At 42.7% G+C, this 19,869-nt stretch overlaps 2 protein-coding genes across 4 annotated transcripts; one reads left to right on the plus strand and one right to left on the minus strand.

The window, feature by feature from the left end:
* Positions 1–331: 331 nt before the first annotated feature.
* Positions 332–11,047, minus strand: vps35l (VPS35 endosomal protein sorting factor like). Of its 2 annotated transcripts, none has more exons than XM_061094416.1 (30): positions 10,995–11,047; positions 9,348–9,447; positions 8,797–8,979; positions 8,516–8,635; positions 8,394–8,418; positions 7,307–7,386; positions 6,861–6,989; positions 6,673–6,757; positions 6,528–6,584; positions 6,228–6,324; positions 6,044–6,091; positions 5,468–5,561; positions 5,133–5,333; positions 4,960–5,006; positions 4,533–4,644; positions 4,306–4,422; positions 4,170–4,223; positions 4,001–4,081; positions 3,847–3,909; positions 3,650–3,735; positions 3,474–3,554; positions 3,097–3,160; positions 2,537–2,635; positions 2,361–2,438; positions 2,164–2,278; positions 1,691–1,830; positions 1,398–1,563; positions 945–1,063; positions 678–824; positions 332–522 (listed from the first exon to the last, which is right to left on the minus strand). In XM_061094416.1, the coding sequence occupies exons 1-30, from the start codon at positions 11,009–11,011 to the stop codon at positions 424–426; spliced, it is 2,904 nt and encodes a 967-aa protein (XP_060950399.1). In that variant the 5' UTR covers positions 11,012–11,047; the 3' UTR covers positions 332–423. The 2 variants fall into 2 exon arrangements, with proteins under 2 accessions (XP_060950399.1, XP_060950398.1); XM_061094415.1 differs by having other exon boundaries at positions 678–827.
* A 477-nt stretch (positions 11,048–11,524) lies between these two features.
* Positions 11,525–19,552, plus strand: zdhhc16b (zinc finger DHHC-type palmitoyltransferase 16b). 2 transcript variants are annotated; one of them, XM_061094773.1, is made up of 11 exons: positions 11,525–11,617; positions 12,458–12,520; positions 14,760–15,075; positions 15,178–15,372; positions 15,567–15,655; positions 15,739–15,767; positions 15,875–16,008; positions 16,968–17,053; positions 17,144–17,267; positions 17,720–17,790; positions 17,996–19,552. In XM_061094773.1, exons 3-11 carry the CDS (start codon positions 14,803–14,805, stop codon positions 18,096–18,098), a joined length of 1,104 nt encoding a protein of 367 aa, XP_060950756.1. In that variant the 5' UTR covers positions 11,525–11,617; positions 12,458–12,520; positions 14,760–14,802; the 3' UTR covers positions 18,099–19,552. The 2 variants fall into 2 exon arrangements, with proteins under 2 accessions (XP_060950756.1, XP_060950755.1); XM_061094772.1 differs by lacking the exons at positions 11,525–11,617; positions 12,458–12,520 and having other exon boundaries at positions 14,748–15,075.
* The last annotated feature ends 317 nt before the right edge of the window (positions 19,553–19,869 follow it).

The raw sequence follows: 19,869 nt of genomic DNA on the forward strand, positions 1-19,869 counted from the left end.
AGCAGAGATATTTGCATGTTGATGACGTATGTATCACAGGACGGACGTGAAACTGTTAAGATTTCAGGATGAAAAAGAGGAGCCACCCATTTTTCTAGACTTCATGTCTGAATACAGCTCCAAAGAATGACATTTTTCCTCTTTTACAAACTTTGAATGATTCTTTTTCAGTTCAGGCCTCAGTAACTTATAACTGGGACAGTTGTTTTCTGTAACTTCAGTTTAACTGCCAATTTTAGCTTTTTTTTAAACTGATGTAATCTGAGTGCGAGTCTGTGACATCCAAAGGAATCCTTCTCTATTCACAAATTCACAATCCTACAGACATGTCTTTGTTCTTTGTGCTTCTTGTTATCTTTTATTTACACAATCTTGGTGTGTGGACATGTGGGAAATGTTTTAGTAAGTACATGATGTGGGCGTTCAGGTGCGGGACTGCAGTGTGAGCCTCTGGACTGTATCGGACAGGTGAGCCATGTCGGGCTGCTGAGCCTGGTGTTTGATGGACTCCAGAGTCCGCACCTGGAGCAAGAGACAGTGAGGCTGCATTATTATTATTTCATTTAAAAAAAAATCCAAAGTCAAAAAGTAACAGTGAGATGGCTGAAAACATGAGACTGCACTCTGGTCGAGGGAGAGCTGGGTTTGATGGGTTTGCCGTGTGGATGTGAACTCACCGAGATGCGAGTCTCACAGCATCCATGCTTGTGGCTGAGGTTCCACAGGTTGATGGTGAGCTGGCTCAGCTTGTTGTTCCTCAGGTCGCCGTGAGCCAGCAGGACGGCGAACAGAGAGAGGGCGACAGTGCCTTGACGCCGTGCGTTCTGCTGCAAAGAAAATCAAGGAAGGAACATAAATGTGGGAAACCCTACAGCAGAGGGAAGACACTGAAGTGACCGTAAAACTGAACGCTACAAAAACGTTTCTTTTACGTCTGTCCGCACCTCGTCACGACCCAGAGTCTTCAGATGATCCAGGATCTGTCCGATCAGGGTCTCACACAGTTTGTTGATTTCTGAGAGAAACTTGGGGTCTCCCCCGTAGAGCGTCTCGTTGGAGTCCACTGAGTCCGGGAGAGAGAAGGCGACGTTACAAGTGGGCAGAAAAATTATGGATGGAAGCGCTAATTTGCGTAAAATCCCAACCACCTATAAACCACTACAACAAGATTTATAAAGTACAGCCTCTAGTCATGAAGCAGAATAGTTGAGGTTTCACACCACTTTAAAACGTATCAACATTTAAACAGGAATGTGTCTGGATTTCTGGAAAACCTTGGATAGTGTGCTCCAAAAATAAGGAATCATAGAAAAGTAAAGCTAATTCTGTTATCTTGAAAGAAAACAGAGTAATGGTCCTGGTGAAGGATTATTTTACTCAGCTGTGTGTGCATGTACCTTTGGGGACGGAGTAAAGGTAGGTTTCCTGGCTCATGGCGGCCAGCAGGGGCAGAGCGCTGATGTAAACTCGCACCTTGGCGTCGCTGTTGTCCTCCCACGTGTAATCCTGCACCATGTTGAGCAGACCTCGGACTAGGTAGAGCACGCCATGCTCAGGATGGTCCTGTAGACATCGAAATGGACCGTTTTGAAAAACGCACTCTCACAGACTTGTAAAACTGCAGGGAATCTGGGGGGGAGATGATCATTTCTTTAATCTGAGGCAGACTGGAGAGGATGGAGTTAGTTACCGGGACAACCAGAAGCATGGCCAAGAAGTTGTTGATGAAGTCCAGCAGTAAGTTTTCGGAGGAGCGAAGTTTCCCGTCCACGCTGATGGAGCGCGGGACCTCCGGGAGAACACTGACCGCTGCCTTCAGGAAGGCATCCGCTGAAGGAGAGGAAAGACGGTAGGAGGAAAAGGAGGTAGGCCGGGAGGAAACAAATGAAGAAAGAGGGGAAGAAAAAGTGGAAGAAAAAAGTGAGGGAAATGAGAGAGAGAGAGTGTTGGGAGCACAAAGAAAGAGATGGGAAAATTGAAAGAAGGAATAATGGAGAAAGGATGTGCAGAAGAAAGGAAGGAAAGGAGCAATAACAAAAGAGGAAAATGTTAGGAAGGATTTATTCCAATCCCAAGGAAAGACCTTTTGGCCGCAAAGTCTTGAATTACTTTAGTGACTTTTCACTTTCAGTTTAAAAATGTGAAACCCGGCAGCGTGCTCACCCTGGGAGAGGCACTGATTGGCCAACGCAACCTGACCAGAGAGCAGGTAGAGGCTGAGACGACTGAAGATGCTGCTGAGAGACGGGATGGTGATGAAACTGTAGGCAGCGCACGCCTGGAGGAGAAAGACAAGAGAAACAGGGTGATGGTTGTTCTATCCGTCCGTGCGGGAACATACGGTGGCCCGGTTGACTCACCCTGACGAACGCTGCCGTTTTGCGGGAGTGACTCCCCCTCATCACCCTCCTGGTCTCCATCGCCAGCTGGTTCACCGTCTGGGAACGACAAGACCGGCTGAGCATCGAGCATATGTGATATTATACACTTACCGACACACACACACACACAGACACACACACTGATTTCTACTGACGTGAATGAGCTGCACCAGAACAGGCTCCAGGTTACAGAAGGTGGCTCTGGCCTCCACACAGAAACTCAACTGCTGCTCAAAGTCACGGCCAAAAGACACCTGGACAACATGGAGGAAAACAGAAGAAAGAATCAAACAACAATTACATTCATGACATTTTGTTATATAGATGCTTAACAGAAAGGAAAACTGGAAATTAGAGGTCCAGTGTGTGGCATTTGGCGACATCTAGCGGTAAAGTTGCACATTGAATCAAGTCCTCATGATTCCCTCCCAAATACTACAGTTGCCACGAGAAACTAAAAAAAAAAAAAAAAAAAGCAAAGCAATGCACCCTCTAAGTAGCAAGTATTTGTTTTGTTCCTTCTGGGCTACTGTAGAAACATCCAGGTGCAACATGGAAGACTTTCTGTAGACATATAGGGCTTATGAAAATAAATTGCACACTGGACGGTTAAAAGAAAAGTAATTAAAACAAGAGAAAGATAATCAGTTCATAAAACACATGTTGACTAGTGTCATCCTTTTTTCACTGTTGACAGAAGTGGGAGGAGTCTCACCATGCGGATGAAGCCGATGATCAGCAGAGCCAAAGATCTTTTCTCATCCTCCGTAGTGAGAGCGCTGAAAGATAAAGAGCAGAAGGCTGAGTGACTAAAGAATTATGCTGCGAAGACAATACAGAAATCATGGAACAGTGACATCATTGCTGAAAACATAAGCCATTTGTTCGAAGATAATAAAATAGGTTTAACAAGCTAAATTACAAAATAGAACCGATATTAAAAAGTAATTAATTCCAACCAGAATGATCGACACAAAGACATTTGAGATGAGTCATTTTATATTTAAATTAAACAAACAAAATTAAGCTAAATTGTAATTGTACAGTGGCAAATAATATATACCCCCCCCCAAAAAAAAGTCAATCCCCTACTTGACAGAGTCGTGCATGGTCTTGCAGATGTGCAGCATAGCGTTGAGGATGACCGGGTCTCTGGTGAGATCCACCTGCTGTCTGCGGGACACAAACACACCAATTTAAAGCCCCAAACTTTTACTTCTATATTTCTCTCACGGAGCAAACGAATCAAATGATTTCACCAAACGTACTTGATGAAGACCTCCATGATGGATCTGCAGACCTCCACTCTCACACTGTCCTTCTGGAACATGTCCAGGAACGGCAGGAAGCGCTCCTGCAAAAAATCAAAAAAGGGAAAAGGTTACAGAGCTGTAGCGTGATGAAGGGAAGTCGTTTGTCCCTTCTAGCTCTCAGGCTGATGCACTTTGAACTGGTGAAAGCTCACCATGGAGAAGAGGACGGAGAAGTCCTGGAAGCAGGGGAGGATCTTCGTGATCACCGACTGCAGCTACACAAACAGAACAAAACAAAACAGAGTCACTAAAGAGGCGGTGGCAGAACAGAACAGTCAGTGTCCTGTTAGCCGATTGGCTGCTGACCTGAGGATAGGCGTCTTCGAACGCCCGGTCCGGGGTCATGTGTTTGATGATGTCAGCGAGGATGGTGTTGACCTCACGTTTCTGTGAAAGAGACAAAGAGAATTGTTGTTACATTTTTAATGATCAACAAAAATGAAACACCTCATCCTCTCTCCTGTGTTTGACTCACCGTAAAGTGTCGGCAGGTGAACTCCACCCAGATTTCAGCACAGTTGACGTAATCCTGGAAAACCACTTGTCGTCATAATCCAGAAGATTTAGCTTGAAATGACAAATCTGTATAGCTGCTTCGGTCTTACACCTACTTGAGGACTGCGGACTTTGGTGATGACCTTCCAGGCTTCGTTCAGGATCGTCAGCCTCTCAGATTCTGGAGGGTCGGCACAAGCCAGGGTGCGACCCAGAGATCCAAACAGCAGATGCTGGAGAAGTGACGATCATCAAATATCATTCATTCGATTTCAAGCAGATTTAGACATCATCAGCAAGAGAAACTGCAATTTCCCCAACGTAAGTGTTTGTGTCCTCTGACCTTCGGGAAGCCGGCCTCATCGCAGTCTTTGATCATCCCGATGAAGTCGGTGGCTCTGGCTGCAACGAACTCCGGCCTGAACGCCCTCATAACAGAATTCAGCAGCAAGGCACTGTGGGAAACAGGAAGGCATCATATTGTGTCCTGTTAAAAGCTCAACTCCTGTCTTCCCACCACAAACCACTGAAAACCTGTTATAATGTTATATCGACACTAGGAGCTAAAAAACAGGTTTGCTTATTAACATACAGTCTCCAAGTCTGGGCGTGTGTGTTGTAAGAAGTTCAGAGTTTGGATCTCTGTCTTGTGTGCGTTCATGGTGGAAGTTTACATGGATGTGTGTTCATGTGTTAACTGTCGTTCCTGTGATTGAGTGTGTGTGTAAACTTTGTGTTCAGTAACATGTGTGTGTGTTAAAACCACTCACTTGTTTCCTACTTTCTTGCATCTCTCCATCATCTCTGTTAGCAGAGGCTGAAATGGAAACAAAAGCTGCATCACTCATCGAAAACTGTCAACAACTCTTGATTTTTGTTCCAATATCTTTCACTTTTAAAAATTACAGCAAAAAAAAAGTAACGTGTGTGTGTGTGTGCGTACATCTGGAGCTCGGTGGGCGATGCACTGCAAGATCCAGCTGATGGCGGGCGAATAGAGCGTCAGGTACTCGGGCACCTCCACCCGCTGCATCACCAGCTGGTTCCGCACGATCTCGTCGCTGATCTGGCGGAAGGTCCCAAGCAGGTCGAAAAAGTTGCGGTTCAAGCTGTCTTTCAAATGCGGGGCCACCTCCATGCCCACCTGGAGAGAGAAAGCAGCGTGAGCCCTTTTATCCCTGTGGTCGGTTATATCTTGCGGGTTACCTTGATGTACAGTAACAACAGAGGAAAATGCCAGATGAATGAGAAATATAGAGCACATGACAAACTTCTCACCCTGCAGAGGTACGCTCTGGTATACGCAGCCACCAACGGGTCTCCGATCCCTCTGACCATGGCCGTCAACCGAGGGAGCGTCTCTTGAATGCCACTGTGGACAGAGGAGGAGCATCGTGCAGCATAATGACAAAACTGCTGTTAGTTGTCTTTGCTACATACATGGTTACAAATGCATGTTCATAATTTAAGCCTTTTCCATCAAATAAAATCCCAAACTCTTAGCAGAAACCAAATATCTATTATGTATGCAATGATTAAAAAAAACAAAAAAAACTGCTTTTTAACTTAAGTCTTGGAAATCATAAATGTTAGAATTATACATATGGTTTAAATTGAGCTGAATCTGAGCTCCTTCAAAATTATACAATAATTTATATTTTAAATCTCCACACAAGTATGTTAGCATACAAGTCTTGAACAGAATTCCATCGTCTACAAAAAAAGTATTTCAGACACTTTCTACACCCACACTAATTTACGAATACATAATATATATATAATTCATTCGAAAAAAGACGTTTTTCAACAGTAAAAGTAAAGTTCGTAAGAGATATGAGGAGAACACAAACGTACGATTTGTTGAGGAAGCGGTTACATTTAAGAATGGCAGCCTCAACGTATCTGTTCATGGAAGTTAAAGACTGAAAAAACATGTGTGGATGATAAGGGTCAAGGCAACGAAAGTGTGTGTGACCATTTATAAAACCAGGTAAAACCTGATTATCTGTAAAGCCTTGCTGATGGTGGTAAAGGATACAATCTGGGCAGCAGCTCCCTGATGGAGGCGATCTTGAAGAACCAGTTGAGGCACGTCTCTTTGGCCGTGTCGTTCACATCGTCCACCGTGAACGAGTCTGAGGAGGGAGAACACAGAGTGACCCACACACACACACAACACGAATCAACGCAGCATCACCACATCAAGTCGATGTGTTGATTACATTTCAACATCTCCTGTGGCCTTCTTCATTTGTGAAAAACTGACTTAGGAGTTCATGTCTGAAAACAGCTTGTTCCCCCCAGAAATGAAAACAGGATGTAGATATTCGATCCTTACCTGACAACGTTTGTGGGTCCGAACACATGCTCCAGATTCTATCGTACACTAGCTGACCTAAAAACAAGCAGGAATATACTTAAAAAAACTTGCACATTGTTTTTTAAAGACGTGAACTAAGGGGAAATGTGGCTTCTTAACTCACCAAAGGTGTCAAGGATATCGGTGATGAGGACAAACTTGCTGGGGTAGAACTGGATCACTGAGGTGTCAGACAAAAGCTTGGAGCACTGGACACAGATCACACATGGTAATTAAGAGAAAAACAGTTAGTATAGAAACAACGTTGATCAAACATTCACTTCACGTCTGATGTTTTTTCCACGGAGTCACCTGAATGACGATCTTCAGAGCTTTGACCTTCTGGTCGGAGGCCCACGCCTCCTTCAGGGACTGGTTCAGCTCCTCAATGCGGTTGGCATAGTCCTGCTGGGAGAGGTTCAGCAGCTCTCTCTGGGAACCCTGAACAGATTATACACACATCAACAAGAAGGTCAAACATTCACTCTGCTTTGCTAAAATAATATTTACCTCAATGAAAATGTATTGTGTTGATTCGAATTTTGCTACTTATTCAAGCAATTACAGGGGTGGTTCTCCAATGATGTTAGAAAACGTCAACGTCCCATACCCACTGGCTTACAATGAATTTTTAAATACCCATTTGCATTCTCATATAAAAGGTCTTCTGGAAAATATCCAGACTTGAGTGCATGTCTGAAAGCAGCTTTACAGAGAAAGCCCATGTGTGTGCAGTATTAATATTGACAGACACTTACCTCTTCCAGATCATCCAGTTCCTCCAGGCGTGTGCGGACTTTCTCTGAAACAGCTGAGGTTCCTGGAGTGGGAGCTTTTCCTACAGAAACAACAGGAGGAATTTTTTTCCGATTTAAAACAATTAAAAGTTTTAAGTTATTTAAAGCGATTTCGATGGATTTTATTTGCTCCTTGGAGCAGGACAACACATTAAACTGAGCTGAACATGTTACACATAACAAACAGATATTGGGAAACAGTATCATTCATTCAGAGCTGTCCACCTGATTAAACTAAGTCTAATACTCACTCTCTGGTTCAGCCTTCACCAGACCCGGAATGTTTATAAATAGAAATATGGAAATATTTGGTTCTTTAGCAGCTAAATGTTAACCAGCTATCTGCCAACTATGCCTGTGGACTGTTTTCGTCCTGGGCAAGTAACATATAGTAAGTTTACCTGAACTGTTTTACGTAAAAAAACAAGGGAGCCGTGAGGGTGAAAAACAAAGTTGCTGAAAAACACAAAAAATCTCCATAGAGCTGAGAGACACCTCAGAGTCCAGTGATAGTTATCAGCCATTATGGCCTGGTTAATGGTTTACAATATAAACATAAATATGAAAAATTTAATTTTACATGAAGATTTATGTGTACATTTTACATAAAAAAAGTTGATTTATTTTCCAAAGCTCTAAATAGTTGGTTGTTTTAGTGTCCTTATATATCAATTATTATAATTTTACGGTTAAAGTGTAAAATATTAAGTCTCAGTTGCATTTCTTATCATATAAATGGGTTTGTGGCAACATCTTCAGATTCCTTGCCAAATTTAATTAGTATTTATATCAGCAGATGTATTGGTATCCGACATTTTTTTACTCGTGAATATCTGTATCAGAATCAGCACCCAAAGATCAGTAGGAGTTAGGCTCCAATAAATATAACAATTTGAGCGGATTTATAGTTTTCCTCGATTGATGATGTATAGGTTGATAAACTTGAAATGTTACGGCTCTAATCTGAATGAACACTTCGCCTTATAAAACACTGATATAGCCTCAGATATTGAAAAATTCACATAACGAATGGAGATAGATGTCTTACCTCTGTCAGAGCCCATGAAAAGATTCTATGGAGAGAAACAAATTTCAGTCAGATCTCCACACAGTAAAATGAAGCTGTAGTTCAGTCACTGGCAGTAGGTGTTGCAATGGAGAGCGACTCACGATGGAGAGTTTTTCGGTGGTGGTGAACCGGGCCAGGATGTCTCCACGCTTCGATGACCAGGGCTCAAAGTCGGGTCCCACGGCCTCTTCATCCTTCTCCCTCCTCTTCCTTCCGAGGTCCTGGAAGCAGAACACCTCAGTGAATAAAAAAATGTCTTTACTTTTGAATTGTCGTAAGCTTCTGAGGGTTGATAGAGATGATTTTTGAATAAAGCTTCCAATAGTTTATGTTCATGCGCTGTTTTCTCTTATCAGTCAGTGTGTCTGCAGTATGAACTGACCCCTGTGGAGGCGCTGTGTGAAATGGCTGGAGGTTCAATGGCTGAGGCTGCTGCAAACATGGACAAGGGGTCAGTCCCATCCAGCATGGAGCTGAGGGGGTCCGGGGGCACTGAGGAAGAGGAGGAGGAAGTGGAGGAGGTGCTTCCTTTACGAGCCCCACGGCGGGTCTTTGTATCAGTCACCTGCGACCAGAGGAGAGGGTTAGGACAGAACTGTTACTGGGACACTGAAGACCAGACCACTGTTTTTATAAGTTTTAGCTCATTTCATATTAATAACAGTAGAGGAAGCTTGTTTCAGTTTATTAATTCTGCTAAAAAAAGGAACTTGCTAACTTCAAACTCAACAACAACAAAGTTCTGTCAATGTTTCATACTAATTCAGCTCATTTCTGTCAAATAACAAAACACAATGTGTTAAACTATGCAGAGGGATAAAGCTAAATAGATGGAGAACCAGGATAAAGAGAGAAAATGAGGTTTGTGATGCTGTGTTGGGACAAAGATGTTTCTGGTGACGATGAGGCTGAACAGCAGGAGGAGGCTGATACCATTATGGGCTTGATGGGATGGTAGTCTCCAAACTCAACCAGAGCCGCCTCAGGACGACACTTCTGCAGCTCGGCCTCATAGCTGCGCCCGCGGGAGCGCCTGGTTACACAGAGGATTGACAGGAGACACAGAATAAAGTTAAGCTGCTTCTAATGACACCCTGCCACACTGGTCTCAACACTCAGTGATGAAGCAGCTGCAGAAAACAAACTGTTTATTTTCTCACAGTTAAAAGAGTCAATGCTAAATCTCTCTTCTGTCTTTACAAGCAGTGATGAAGTTTTACGGCTACGCAATAAAACAATATCAATAATTATTATACAGTGAGGAGATATAACAAATAATTGATCTATAAAACGTTTTGCTGTTTGTCCTTCTTTGCTCATTAAGAAGAAAACTGCAACTTTCACTCAGGAGCAAAAAACTTTAAGCTTAAAACATTTATCTTGATATAATTGATGTAATTATTTCCGCGATAAAACATTAGAAAACTTTGAAAATGTCACATCACATCGGTATCTTAGAGCAAAAAGGGAAATATCACCAAACCCATAAAATATTCCTTTCACAAACAGCAGCAAGTTCTGAACTCAAGAGCCTAGAACTAGAACTCAGATTTGTAAAATGCTCTAAAGTAAAATAAACAATAAAAATTACACTTACGGTGACAAATATATATATATATATATATTGACATAGCCATTTTTCATTATTGTATAATTTTTGGTCATATCGCTCAGTCATAAAGTCTGTGGTAAAAAAGGCATCCAGCTTTAACCGTAAGATCCAAATTACAGCTCATGACAGAGATATAAGAAACTTCTACTCTAAAGAATGAAAGACTTTCAGTATCTTTAAGCATATACTTAAATATACTTGTGTCAGGGAACTGGACAACCTCTGGTCTGGTAGACCTGAATGATGTTTTAAAAAGTCTCATCCACATGTAAATGTAGCGGATATTGTGATTCTTATTTCATAGAGCAATCATTTGAGTTTTTTCATTATTGATATTGTTCTATAGCCCAGCCTTACTCTGGGCCATCATGAATTACCCAGTTTGGGATCAACAGAGTACATCTACCTATGTAAATGGTAAATGGTCTGTATTTATATGGCACATGTCTAGTATTGATGACCACTCAAGTGCTTTACAGTACAGTTTTGCTATTGACCCATTCACACACCTACCTATTCTACCTGTCTATCTAATGTAATCTATCTATCTATCTACCTATATAGCTATCTATCTCAAATGTATCGATCCATCTATCTATCTAATTGGAGCAGTAAGGATGTTGAACATGATCTAAGTATTTCATACATTTACATTGGAATCTAAACCACCTCATCACCTTGTCCCCCCCACATTGTCTCTGCTGAACCACAGCTAAACGGCACCAGAGGAGGGGGTTTGGTGAAAAGCCACAGACACAGTACTGATGCATTTAAGTAGTATTCAGATGTTGAAAAGCTGCTAAAACAACTGACATCTGATTTCTCAAGCAAAATCGCACGTAAGCTAGCGACGTAAGCACGTACACCACACGTAAAGTGTCTAAGTCTGCACAGTGTGAATACATACATCGTTCAAGTCATTTCTGTTGTTAATAAAGTGTTTTTAAAAGGAGAAACCAGCAGCTTACCACTGCACCGCGGCCATCTTTCTTTAGTCATATGACCCTCTTGGTACTTCCTGGTTCGGTTGGAAATTTTGGGAAAGCGTTGTTTGTCTTTTTAAATGAGCGGTTTACTAAATATGAATCATTTCATATAAAGAGCTGCTACTGTAAAAACACATTAAGCTGCTATTTCCACATGTAAAGCAACGACAGCCTGAGCTGAGAGGCGTTTTAATGAACTGTCACAGGAGAATAAAACTCCCTTTCCCAGAACACACTGCGGGCTGCAAAGCGAGATGCCAGGGAAGAAGAAGCGTAGAGGCGAGGTGCCACTTGGGTGTTATTTTTTATGGAGCCTTCCATTGTGCAACTAGTAAATAACAAACAAACCACATTAGTGTATGAATGTTTAAACTACATATTACTCCCACTGTTTGAATAAATATAAAACTAACTCGCAGTCAGCTTTGTGGAGCGCGAGAACGCGACAGTTTAATCTGCTGCCGAGTGATTCATCTGTCCAATAGACGGTCTTACAGGGGCTGTGTTTGCTGCGGTCAGGATGTGGAGACCCGAGCTAATATGTAGCCTGGTAATGTCCTAACCACAAACTCCTCCAGGCTCCCTCACCGCTTCCACCTGCACAGGTAAACCACAGCATGTCCCGGTCCGGTTTGGTCCGGGTCAGTGTGCTGCTTGTGTGTGAACGGACCGATAGCACGGTTGGGCTAAAGGTGGACCGGGGCTGTGAAGCAGTTAGCTAGCTACAAACACAGCATGACTTGTTGGATCTGATCCACCACTCACACACCGAGAGGCTTCAGTGGTTAGATGGTCCATGTCTGTAGTTACCGACCAGTTACAAGTACTTATAGTTTGAAGTCTGTAGTTGTGTGTAATAGCATGATGACGATCTGGATTTGACAGTAAACAAACCCACAGGATTTGCATTATGGTTTGATGGGTGGACAGGAAACAGATGATATATGATAATCCTCAATGGAGACATTTGCAATATAACAGCAGCATGAGTCAAACATAGGGATCAGTAAGTAATAAGTGATACTTTAGTGTAAGGAATATACAAAACATGAATGGACTTAAGACTAATATGAACAGTGTAAAGTCTAGACAAATATGTGCAGTTTGAATGGATTACACATGAACCATTGTATTAAACAGAAAGAATGTATATTGCACAGTTAAGAGGGTTTGAATAAAATACTTTGTATAAGTGATGAATTCAATTATCATCTGTTTTTCCATCAATAAAGTCATCCTTTAACGGGGAGAGGCCTTAAGCACCAACAGGTTACAGGAGAGAGAGAACATATGGTACATAGAAAATAAGTGTCTACAGTTTCCTACAGCTCAGTGTGTTGTCCTAATATTGACTCTTTTGTCTGATCAACAGTATGAAGCAGAGAAAAGCTGCTTTGCTTGTAAATGGTTGCTGATTGTTTTTAATTTCATAATTTGTTTTCCAGCTCTACACAGTATCCTAATAACCATGGCCATAGCCAGAGATAGTGACACTTCTTCATATTAAGGTAAGCAGTAAGATTATGACAACAGCATCAACCTTGAACTGAATTATTATTACTCCACTTTAACGGTTTCCGTCCTCGTCTCATTTGAGCCTACATCACATGCAGTAGGTACATGAGTGCAGGAAACTGTGCACTGACATGCAGAGGAGGTATATGTTAATACTTGTAAAGAATCCACACCAGAGAGGATGTGGTGAGTCAGTGTTAAGTCAACAGTATACAAGCTGAGACTTAGCCGCAGGTTATTACTCTGTAGCCGAGTAAAATTCGATCAAAAAATTGCTCACTCACACTCATACATATTGTACATTTATAGAACAGCCCAATCTTGTACATTGTATTTATGTTATTGTCTTATTTATTCTAGATTCTGATTCTATCCCTATTTTAATTCGTACAACAATGGATTACATGTCCAACATCCATAGACAATTCCTGATTTAAGTAATTTCAATAGAGTAGCGTTGCACGTGGAAAATGTTGGGAATTAAAATCAAAATCTAGAATAAATTAGACAATAACAGAAATACTATATACAATATTGGGCTTTTCCATAAATGTGCAATATGTAGTTAAAAGTTGTGTGATTGTGCAATTTGTCCAAATTTGTTTGTAATGTCCAACATTCAATATGTGCAAGCAGTCTGTCTTGGTTTTTAATTTGATCATATTAAACTGAAATCCTGTGAAAAAGTAAGAACCTGCAGACATGTCGTCGTTCTCTGAGGTAAAGGACGAGTTAAACCTTATTGAAATGAGGCAGACAGACAGTGATCATCCTCTCTTCTGAGACCAGATGTAGTCCCACAGGTTGCCATAGAGACGGCGGCACCCTGATATGATTGTGCCACTCCATCGGGTTCTGTCTGTGCCTGGTACTCAGCATTTAGATTAATATCAAGTATTTAAACAGTGTATTTCATCAAACAACAGCCTGTCTGAAGTGAGAAGAGGTGTCCTCACATTATGGTACATTTTTCATATTTCAGCCATTACATCCAGCCCTTATTATAAAAACATTGTTTAATTTAACCTTTTAATTTTGTCCACTGATTTAACTTCTGTTCTCTCACATGATGAAATCTAAAGGATATTTGATGAATTAAAATACAGAGGAGAGATGAAAAGTCTCATTTGCATGGAAGGCCATTTCTGCCAACAAAATAAATAATAAAAATAAAAGTAGGCTTTTCAAACAGACTCTGGCTCAAATCATTTCTTGAATGTTATGACTTTGATCTGACTAGGCTGCGAGGAATACTCTGCAGGTCTGATCTGCAGCCAAGTGCACTTTGCATTCTGGGATAGGACAGAGTGCAATCACAAGTTGCTGGCAGCTTGCAAGAGAAGAAACCATAACCTGTGGGTTGCCTTTTCCTTTGTTTTATTTCTGTATGAGAAGACGCCAACTAATTTGGACCAGATCAAACAAACTATAGGTTGGAAAATGTCCTGGTATCCCATGATGGCCACATCACAAACTCTGGCTCTGGGATATTTTGACTTCATTTCTGCATCGTGGAGGAAGTCTTCTTCTTTATGGACAGTCTGTGTATCAGACATTCACCAAGTATGTATTCAGAGCTAAAATATTGATAAATGACAGAATAGAGCCAAGTTAACTGTTGTCACCACCATCAGAAGTCAAACAGAAGGAACGAAAGAGCAGCTGGAACCCCGGCTTTACTCTCACTTTCCCTGGTTAGCATTATTAATGCCTCCTTATTATGGAGAACCCGAACAAGCCTTATCTGTGTAACCAATACTCACTTTCATGAAATGATGCCCCAGGATCAGGTAGCCCCTTTTTTTCCTTCTCACAACATTCATCCCATCCCATTTGCCTCTTACAGGGTTACCACTCTGCATCCCCCCTGCCAATTTACTGGAAGGTCCTGGCCCCGATCTCTTGATTTGCTGTGAATTATTGAGAGAAGAAGTTTTTGATATGGCCGATGGGCGCAGCTCAATTACCTGAGAGCTCCTGCACTTGTTTTCTTTGACTGACAGATGTCACAGGGAGGCTGCTTTCTAGAAAAGGGCTTTCTATGAGTGGGAGTCCCTTGTGTTGCCTGTTCTCTTGTGTCGGCGCTCGAACTCCTTCTCCTCCTGAGGTGCAGGCGACAATGAAAACCTCAGCGGTCATCAGGCTTAGCCAGGAGGAGCTGCTGTTTTACGCAGCCTGCTTTTGTAACTGTTGGTGTTTGTGCCTGTGTGTTTGTGTGTGTCTGGAGGGCAGAGTGTGTAGGAGAGGAGGAGGAAGAGGAGGTGGTGGTGCTGGCATGCGTGTGGGCAGTAGCTGGAGGTGGCAGATTTCCCGGGCCATGCGACTCGCACTTCGCTGGTGCCGGCTGTGCCGCCTGCAGAGAGGAGGAGGAGGAGGAGGAGGGAACAAAGTCCGGATCAGCGGCAGGTTGTCGGAGCTGTGGAGCTACAGCAAACTGCTGCTCAAGTCCCTGTATCACAACAGCCTCAGCAACTCGGACACACTGCTGGACTGTGTGTTCGAACCCGTCTACTGGATCGTGGACAACGTGACCCGCTGGTTTGGAGTGGTGAGCTTGCTTCTCTTCTCCTTTCTTTCTACACTTCTACACATCATCACCTCTCACGCCGTTCCTCACTGTCCGTTCCCTCCTTCCCCTTTTCTCTCTCAGGTGTTCGTCTGCCTGGTCATTCTCCTGACCACCTCAGTCGTGGTGGTCATCTACCTGTTCGTACTGCCCGTGATCCTCAGCACGTACCCGGTGCACTGGGTGGTCTGGCACCTCTGCTATGGCCACTGGCTCCTTGTCATGGTGGTCTTCCATTACTACAAGGCTACCACCACGGCTCCTGGACACCCGCCCAAGGTCTCAAAGCCCCTAACATATAAAAACAGTGTTTAGATGCAGCATAGATGCACTGTTGTGTGGTGCGAGAACATGCCTTTATAGGGGAGGGAACATATTTGCTCTTGTATGTGTTGTGGCTGTGTCATTGGTAAATTGGTAAAACCGGACTTCTTGCTTCATAGGGTTTATCATCTTTGTTTTCTATATTTTAGGACAAAACTCAAATCCCCTCAGTGTCCATTTGTAAGAAATGCATCATTCCAAAACCGCCCAGGACGCACCACTGTAGCATCTGCAACATGTAAGATCATCTTACAACTTCTTTCATTAGAGTTATTTGCTAAATTTGTATTATCTCGCTGAAAATACTTTGTTTTATTGCAGGTGTGTTTTGAAGATGGACCACCACTGTCGTATCCTTTTTTTAATGAAGAAACGTCAGAAAATGCATGAACAGTTCATTCTTTATTTTGTACTATTTCCCACTTTTTAATCACGTTGAACTTAAAATAATGTGCAGCCTGGCTGAACAACTGTGTGGGCCACTTCAACCAGCGCTACTTCTTCTCCTTCTGCCTCTACATGACCCTGGGCTGCCTCTACTGCAGCTTCAGCAGCAAGGAACTGTTTCTGGAGGCATACAGCGTTATAGAGGTGAGGCAGCAAGAACACCACGGCTGCGACCTGAGCTCAGATTTTAAAGCGACTCAATGCAAGATTAGCTCTCGGCTATACTCAGGCTCCCCCTACTGGTGGGATTCATGATTCGCTGTCGTAACTACGAGTTGGGGTCAGAGCCTGCTGCCTAAGTTTGTACACACAAGCATTTGTTGACAAGTTGACAGAAAAGAAACTGATTGAATTGTAAATCTCACTTGTTAAACCTTTGTCGAGATGGGTTTACTTGGCTTTTGTTGATAAACTGCGAGTCGACAATTTCACTTACGCAGCCCAACGTCAAGCAACCACAACCGCACAAGACATTGCAAACAAGCATAGTTAACAGCAACGCCAGGTCGGAATCTGTCCTGCATCCTTTTGCCTCTTTTAGCTCTCGCCAACGAGTGAAGTATGTTCCGATATTCACTCTTTATTGTTTCCTTACTCGCTCGCTTTCTCTTTTCCTCTTCGGTTTCTTCTGTTAGCCATTTTGTCCACACTGAGGATGACGAGCTAGTTGTCTCTTGAAGCTAGCTGCTAGCTCTGGCTCTAGTTGCTGATGTGTGATGTTTGCTTTAAAGCAGGTTGTAATGTTCCAGCACGGTACACTAGATTTACATAGTGCACTTCCAGGCCTGCAGGGGACGCTGTGGCGAGGACAGTGGCAATAGCTTGGTAGCGGCTGTCAGGCGGTAACAAGGAGGCAGAGCTCGATCTCAAATGGCATAAGACGAGTGAAACAGGAGATCTGAAAGTGATCTTGACTTGCTGCTCTCATATTTACCTCTCATCTAGGATGGTCTCATTTCAAGAGTGTTTGTTTGCCAGATGGTGAACAAACCGTGTTCGTGTTAAGAGTTAGCTCACGCAGGTTGTAAGAAATGTTATCCTGAGGAGGAATGACCTCGGAAAGCAGCTGATAAGTCTGACCCTATTCTTCTCTCCCCTTTTAGACGTATTATCAGACCCCAACTCCAGACTACACCTTAAGAGAAACCACGGCTCAGAAGAGTGTCATCTACCTCTGGGTACTGACCAGGTGAGTGACACTTCACCGCTGGTAGTCTCTCTGTTTAAAAATCGAATGAAAGTTGTATTGTAACCCCCCCCCCATGCACCTTTTCACCAGCTCGGTGTCAGTAGCTCTGGGAGGACTCACCCTGTGGCACACCATCCTCATCTGCAGAGGGGAGACCAGCGTGGAGCGCCACATCAACCGCAAAGAGACCAGAAGACTCCGGGAGAAGGGCAAGGTACACATACTGTGATCAGAGACTGTAAATAAAGATGGACGACTAGATATAGACTGACTCATGATTGATTACGATGGCTCAGCATCAAATAACCAATTAAAACCAAATTCATGGAAAAAATGTGCACTCAAACAAACACCAGGATGATGAGAACTACTTAAAATGACAGAAACGGACTTTAAGAAACGTTAGTGGAGGTGGGGTTTATGTCTGATCTGCAACCAGCCACCAGGGGGCACCAGAAAGACTTTGGCTTCACTTTTGGGGAGCTGTAATGTCGTCCGGTCTTCATATATGTTTGGTTTCCAGCATTTTATATGTGCTGAGTTACTGCACGGCTTCTTTCAATACTGGAAAGAATAGTAAACTTAAAGATGATACATTTTTTATTAGTTTTTAAAGTGTTAAAATCCAACTCTGACTATGGTCTTTCATGTTCTGGTACAATGCAGGTGTTCAGAAATCCCTATCATCACGGCAATATGAACAACTGGAAGTTACTGCTCGGTGTGGAGAAAAGAAGGTGGGTTCAGTTTGGCATTTTCCTAAACTGTCATTGTAATCGCACCTTAAAGCAACACTATGTAACCTTAACTGAGCAACAATTCTACACTGGGTCTTTGTGGAAACAACCCAGATGTGTGCCGTGTGTGAGATGGGTTAGGAACAAGTTTGTTGTGGTGTCGTTTTCAGCTGCGTTTGAATGGACTTGTTCTTCTCGTCCTCAGTCACTGGCTCACACGGGTCCTGTTACCCTCCAGTCATCTTCCCCACGGGGACGGCGTCCTGTGGGACTGCAACTTCACCAGGAGAGACCCCATGGCCATCTGACCCTCACCACTTCAGTTTATTCTAAAAAAAAATGTACAACATTATTTATCCTGAATTTACATAGCAAACAACGTGGCTAGAGACGAACGAGAAGCTCCAACTCCCTCTGGGGAAAAAGATGCTTTGCTGTGTAAAGGTGTTTGCGGACATAACCACTCGTCATGCCTCAAAATACCTTCACCGTCTCACTGTCGGCAGCCTTGTGAAGTCGGGGTAGACCTCCACCCTGCGACTGCAGCGCTATCGGCTGAATTGATTTACAGAAGGTGCTGCTGGCCAGCACACACCTCCGTCTCCTCACGCTCAACCAATCGCAAAGACTGAATTTCTGCACATTTCTTGCACCAGCACTACAGCCTCACCTGTGTGAGAGTGTGATGTGGGAGCACGGACAGGAGACAGGGAAGTACGGGAGGCGATGGAGATCATATCGAGTAACGGCATTTTAACGGTGCTATGTGTTGCATTTTACAAACTAAAACCAAACTTAATAGAAAAACTAACGTTTGTATGTATATATCAGTGTGATAACAACTACCCAAAATGACAGAGACCATCTGAGAGAAATGTACAAGCTATACTGTAGCCAATCACCAGGGAGGGACTGAGATGTTGCCCACTTGTTTTGGTGAAACATCTGCACATTGGGAGGCGATCCCTGTCATTTTAATGTCCGATTCCCTGCAACATAAAAGGTCCTGAAAGATTTATGTAAACTGTGTGACTTCTGGATCCAAGGTTGTCGAAACCATTTAATCCTGTAGGTTTGAGCTCAGAAGTCGTTGAGAACAGACAGGAAGCAGAAACGAGAGGAGAATGAAACATCAGACTAGATTTCATTAAAGTCTGTTCAGAGATGCTAAAAAGCAAAGTACAGCACCTTTGATAACTGACAGTGTTTCCCTGACATGTCGTCACAGATCTGAGCCTCAACCTTGTCTGCTTATTTAAGAAAGAGTTTGTCTTGAGATGAAGATACTTTTTTAACCTTCAATGATCTTGTTTGATTAATTTCCTCTGATTATTTAAAATGTCCTTTTCAAAAGCTATTTCTATCATGAACTACTCTGTTAACACCTGCAGTGTTTAGTAGAGATGTTAGGGAGAGTCCCGAGCTTAGGAACCACAGATATGAACTGATGTTCTGGTGCAGAAGAGTTTGATCTATTTCTCTCAACATTTTTGACTTGAATCTTTTGCTCCCTACAATTAGGTGAAGAAGAAAGAACATATATGTTGTGTGCCTTGTTTGGGGGTTCAGCCTTTAAACGTAGGCAATTTAATTAAGTGAGAAAAAGTCGCTGTGAATTCCATTTTTATTTTCACCCCAGAGTGTTCTTCATTTCTAAAGGAGTTGAATCTGTAGTTGCCATAGAAACATGACACATCCCTGTGTGTAACCAAAGGGAGCTGTGCTCCAGTTAGATTGTTCTCTTTTTTTTTTTTAATAAAACAAGTGTTTGATATTTCCTGGTTTTACTGTTGTTTCATTGATTGTGGGTCAGTGCAGTTTCAGTCTGAATACAATTTCTTCCAGATTCGTATGAAGTCACTGACATTTGACCACTGAAAACTAATTAGTTAATCTTTAAGTCCAAGTGACAACGGGTCCAAAGTTGAACAAATTCCCGACTTGAGACATCATGTTCAAGAAGCTTCTGTGACTTTGACCCATGAAGATGAAATTCTAATCAATTAAGCTGAGTTCAGTGACAGTTGTGACAAATCTAGAAGGATTATCTCAAAGCATTCTTATCGCTGTTGCAGAGAC

This window comes from Limanda limanda, chromosome 21, assembly GCF_963576545.1.
Source record: "Limanda limanda chromosome 21, fLimLim1.1, whole genome shotgun sequence".
NCBI classification, from domain to species: domain Eukaryota; kingdom Metazoa; phylum Chordata; class Actinopteri; order Pleuronectiformes; family Pleuronectidae; genus Limanda; species Limanda limanda.

Bases quoted from the DNA above. Each gene is read 5' to 3' on its own strand.
- zdhhc16b (XM_061094773.1), top strand. From the start codon at position 14,803: ATGCGTGTGGGCAGTAGCTGGAGGTGGCAGATTTCCCGGGCCATGCGA. The intron at 15,373-15,566 runs GTCTCAAAGCCC...TCTATATTTTAG, and splicing joins CTCCTGGACACCCGCCCAAG to GACAAAACTCAAATCCCCTC. The intron at 15,656-15,738 runs GTAAGATCATCT...GTTTTATTGCAG, and splicing joins CACTGTAGCATCTGCAACAT to GTGTGTTTTGAAGATGGACC.
- vps35l (XM_061094415.1), bottom strand. The intron at 8,419-8,515 runs GTGAGTCGCTCT...TTCTCTCCATAG, and splicing joins CCACCGAAAAACTCTCCATC to AATCTTTTCATGGGCTCTGA. The intron at 4,082-4,169 runs GTGAGTCAAACA...TCTCTTTCACAG, and splicing joins TCACCTGCCGACACTTTACG to AAACGTGAGGTCAACACCAT.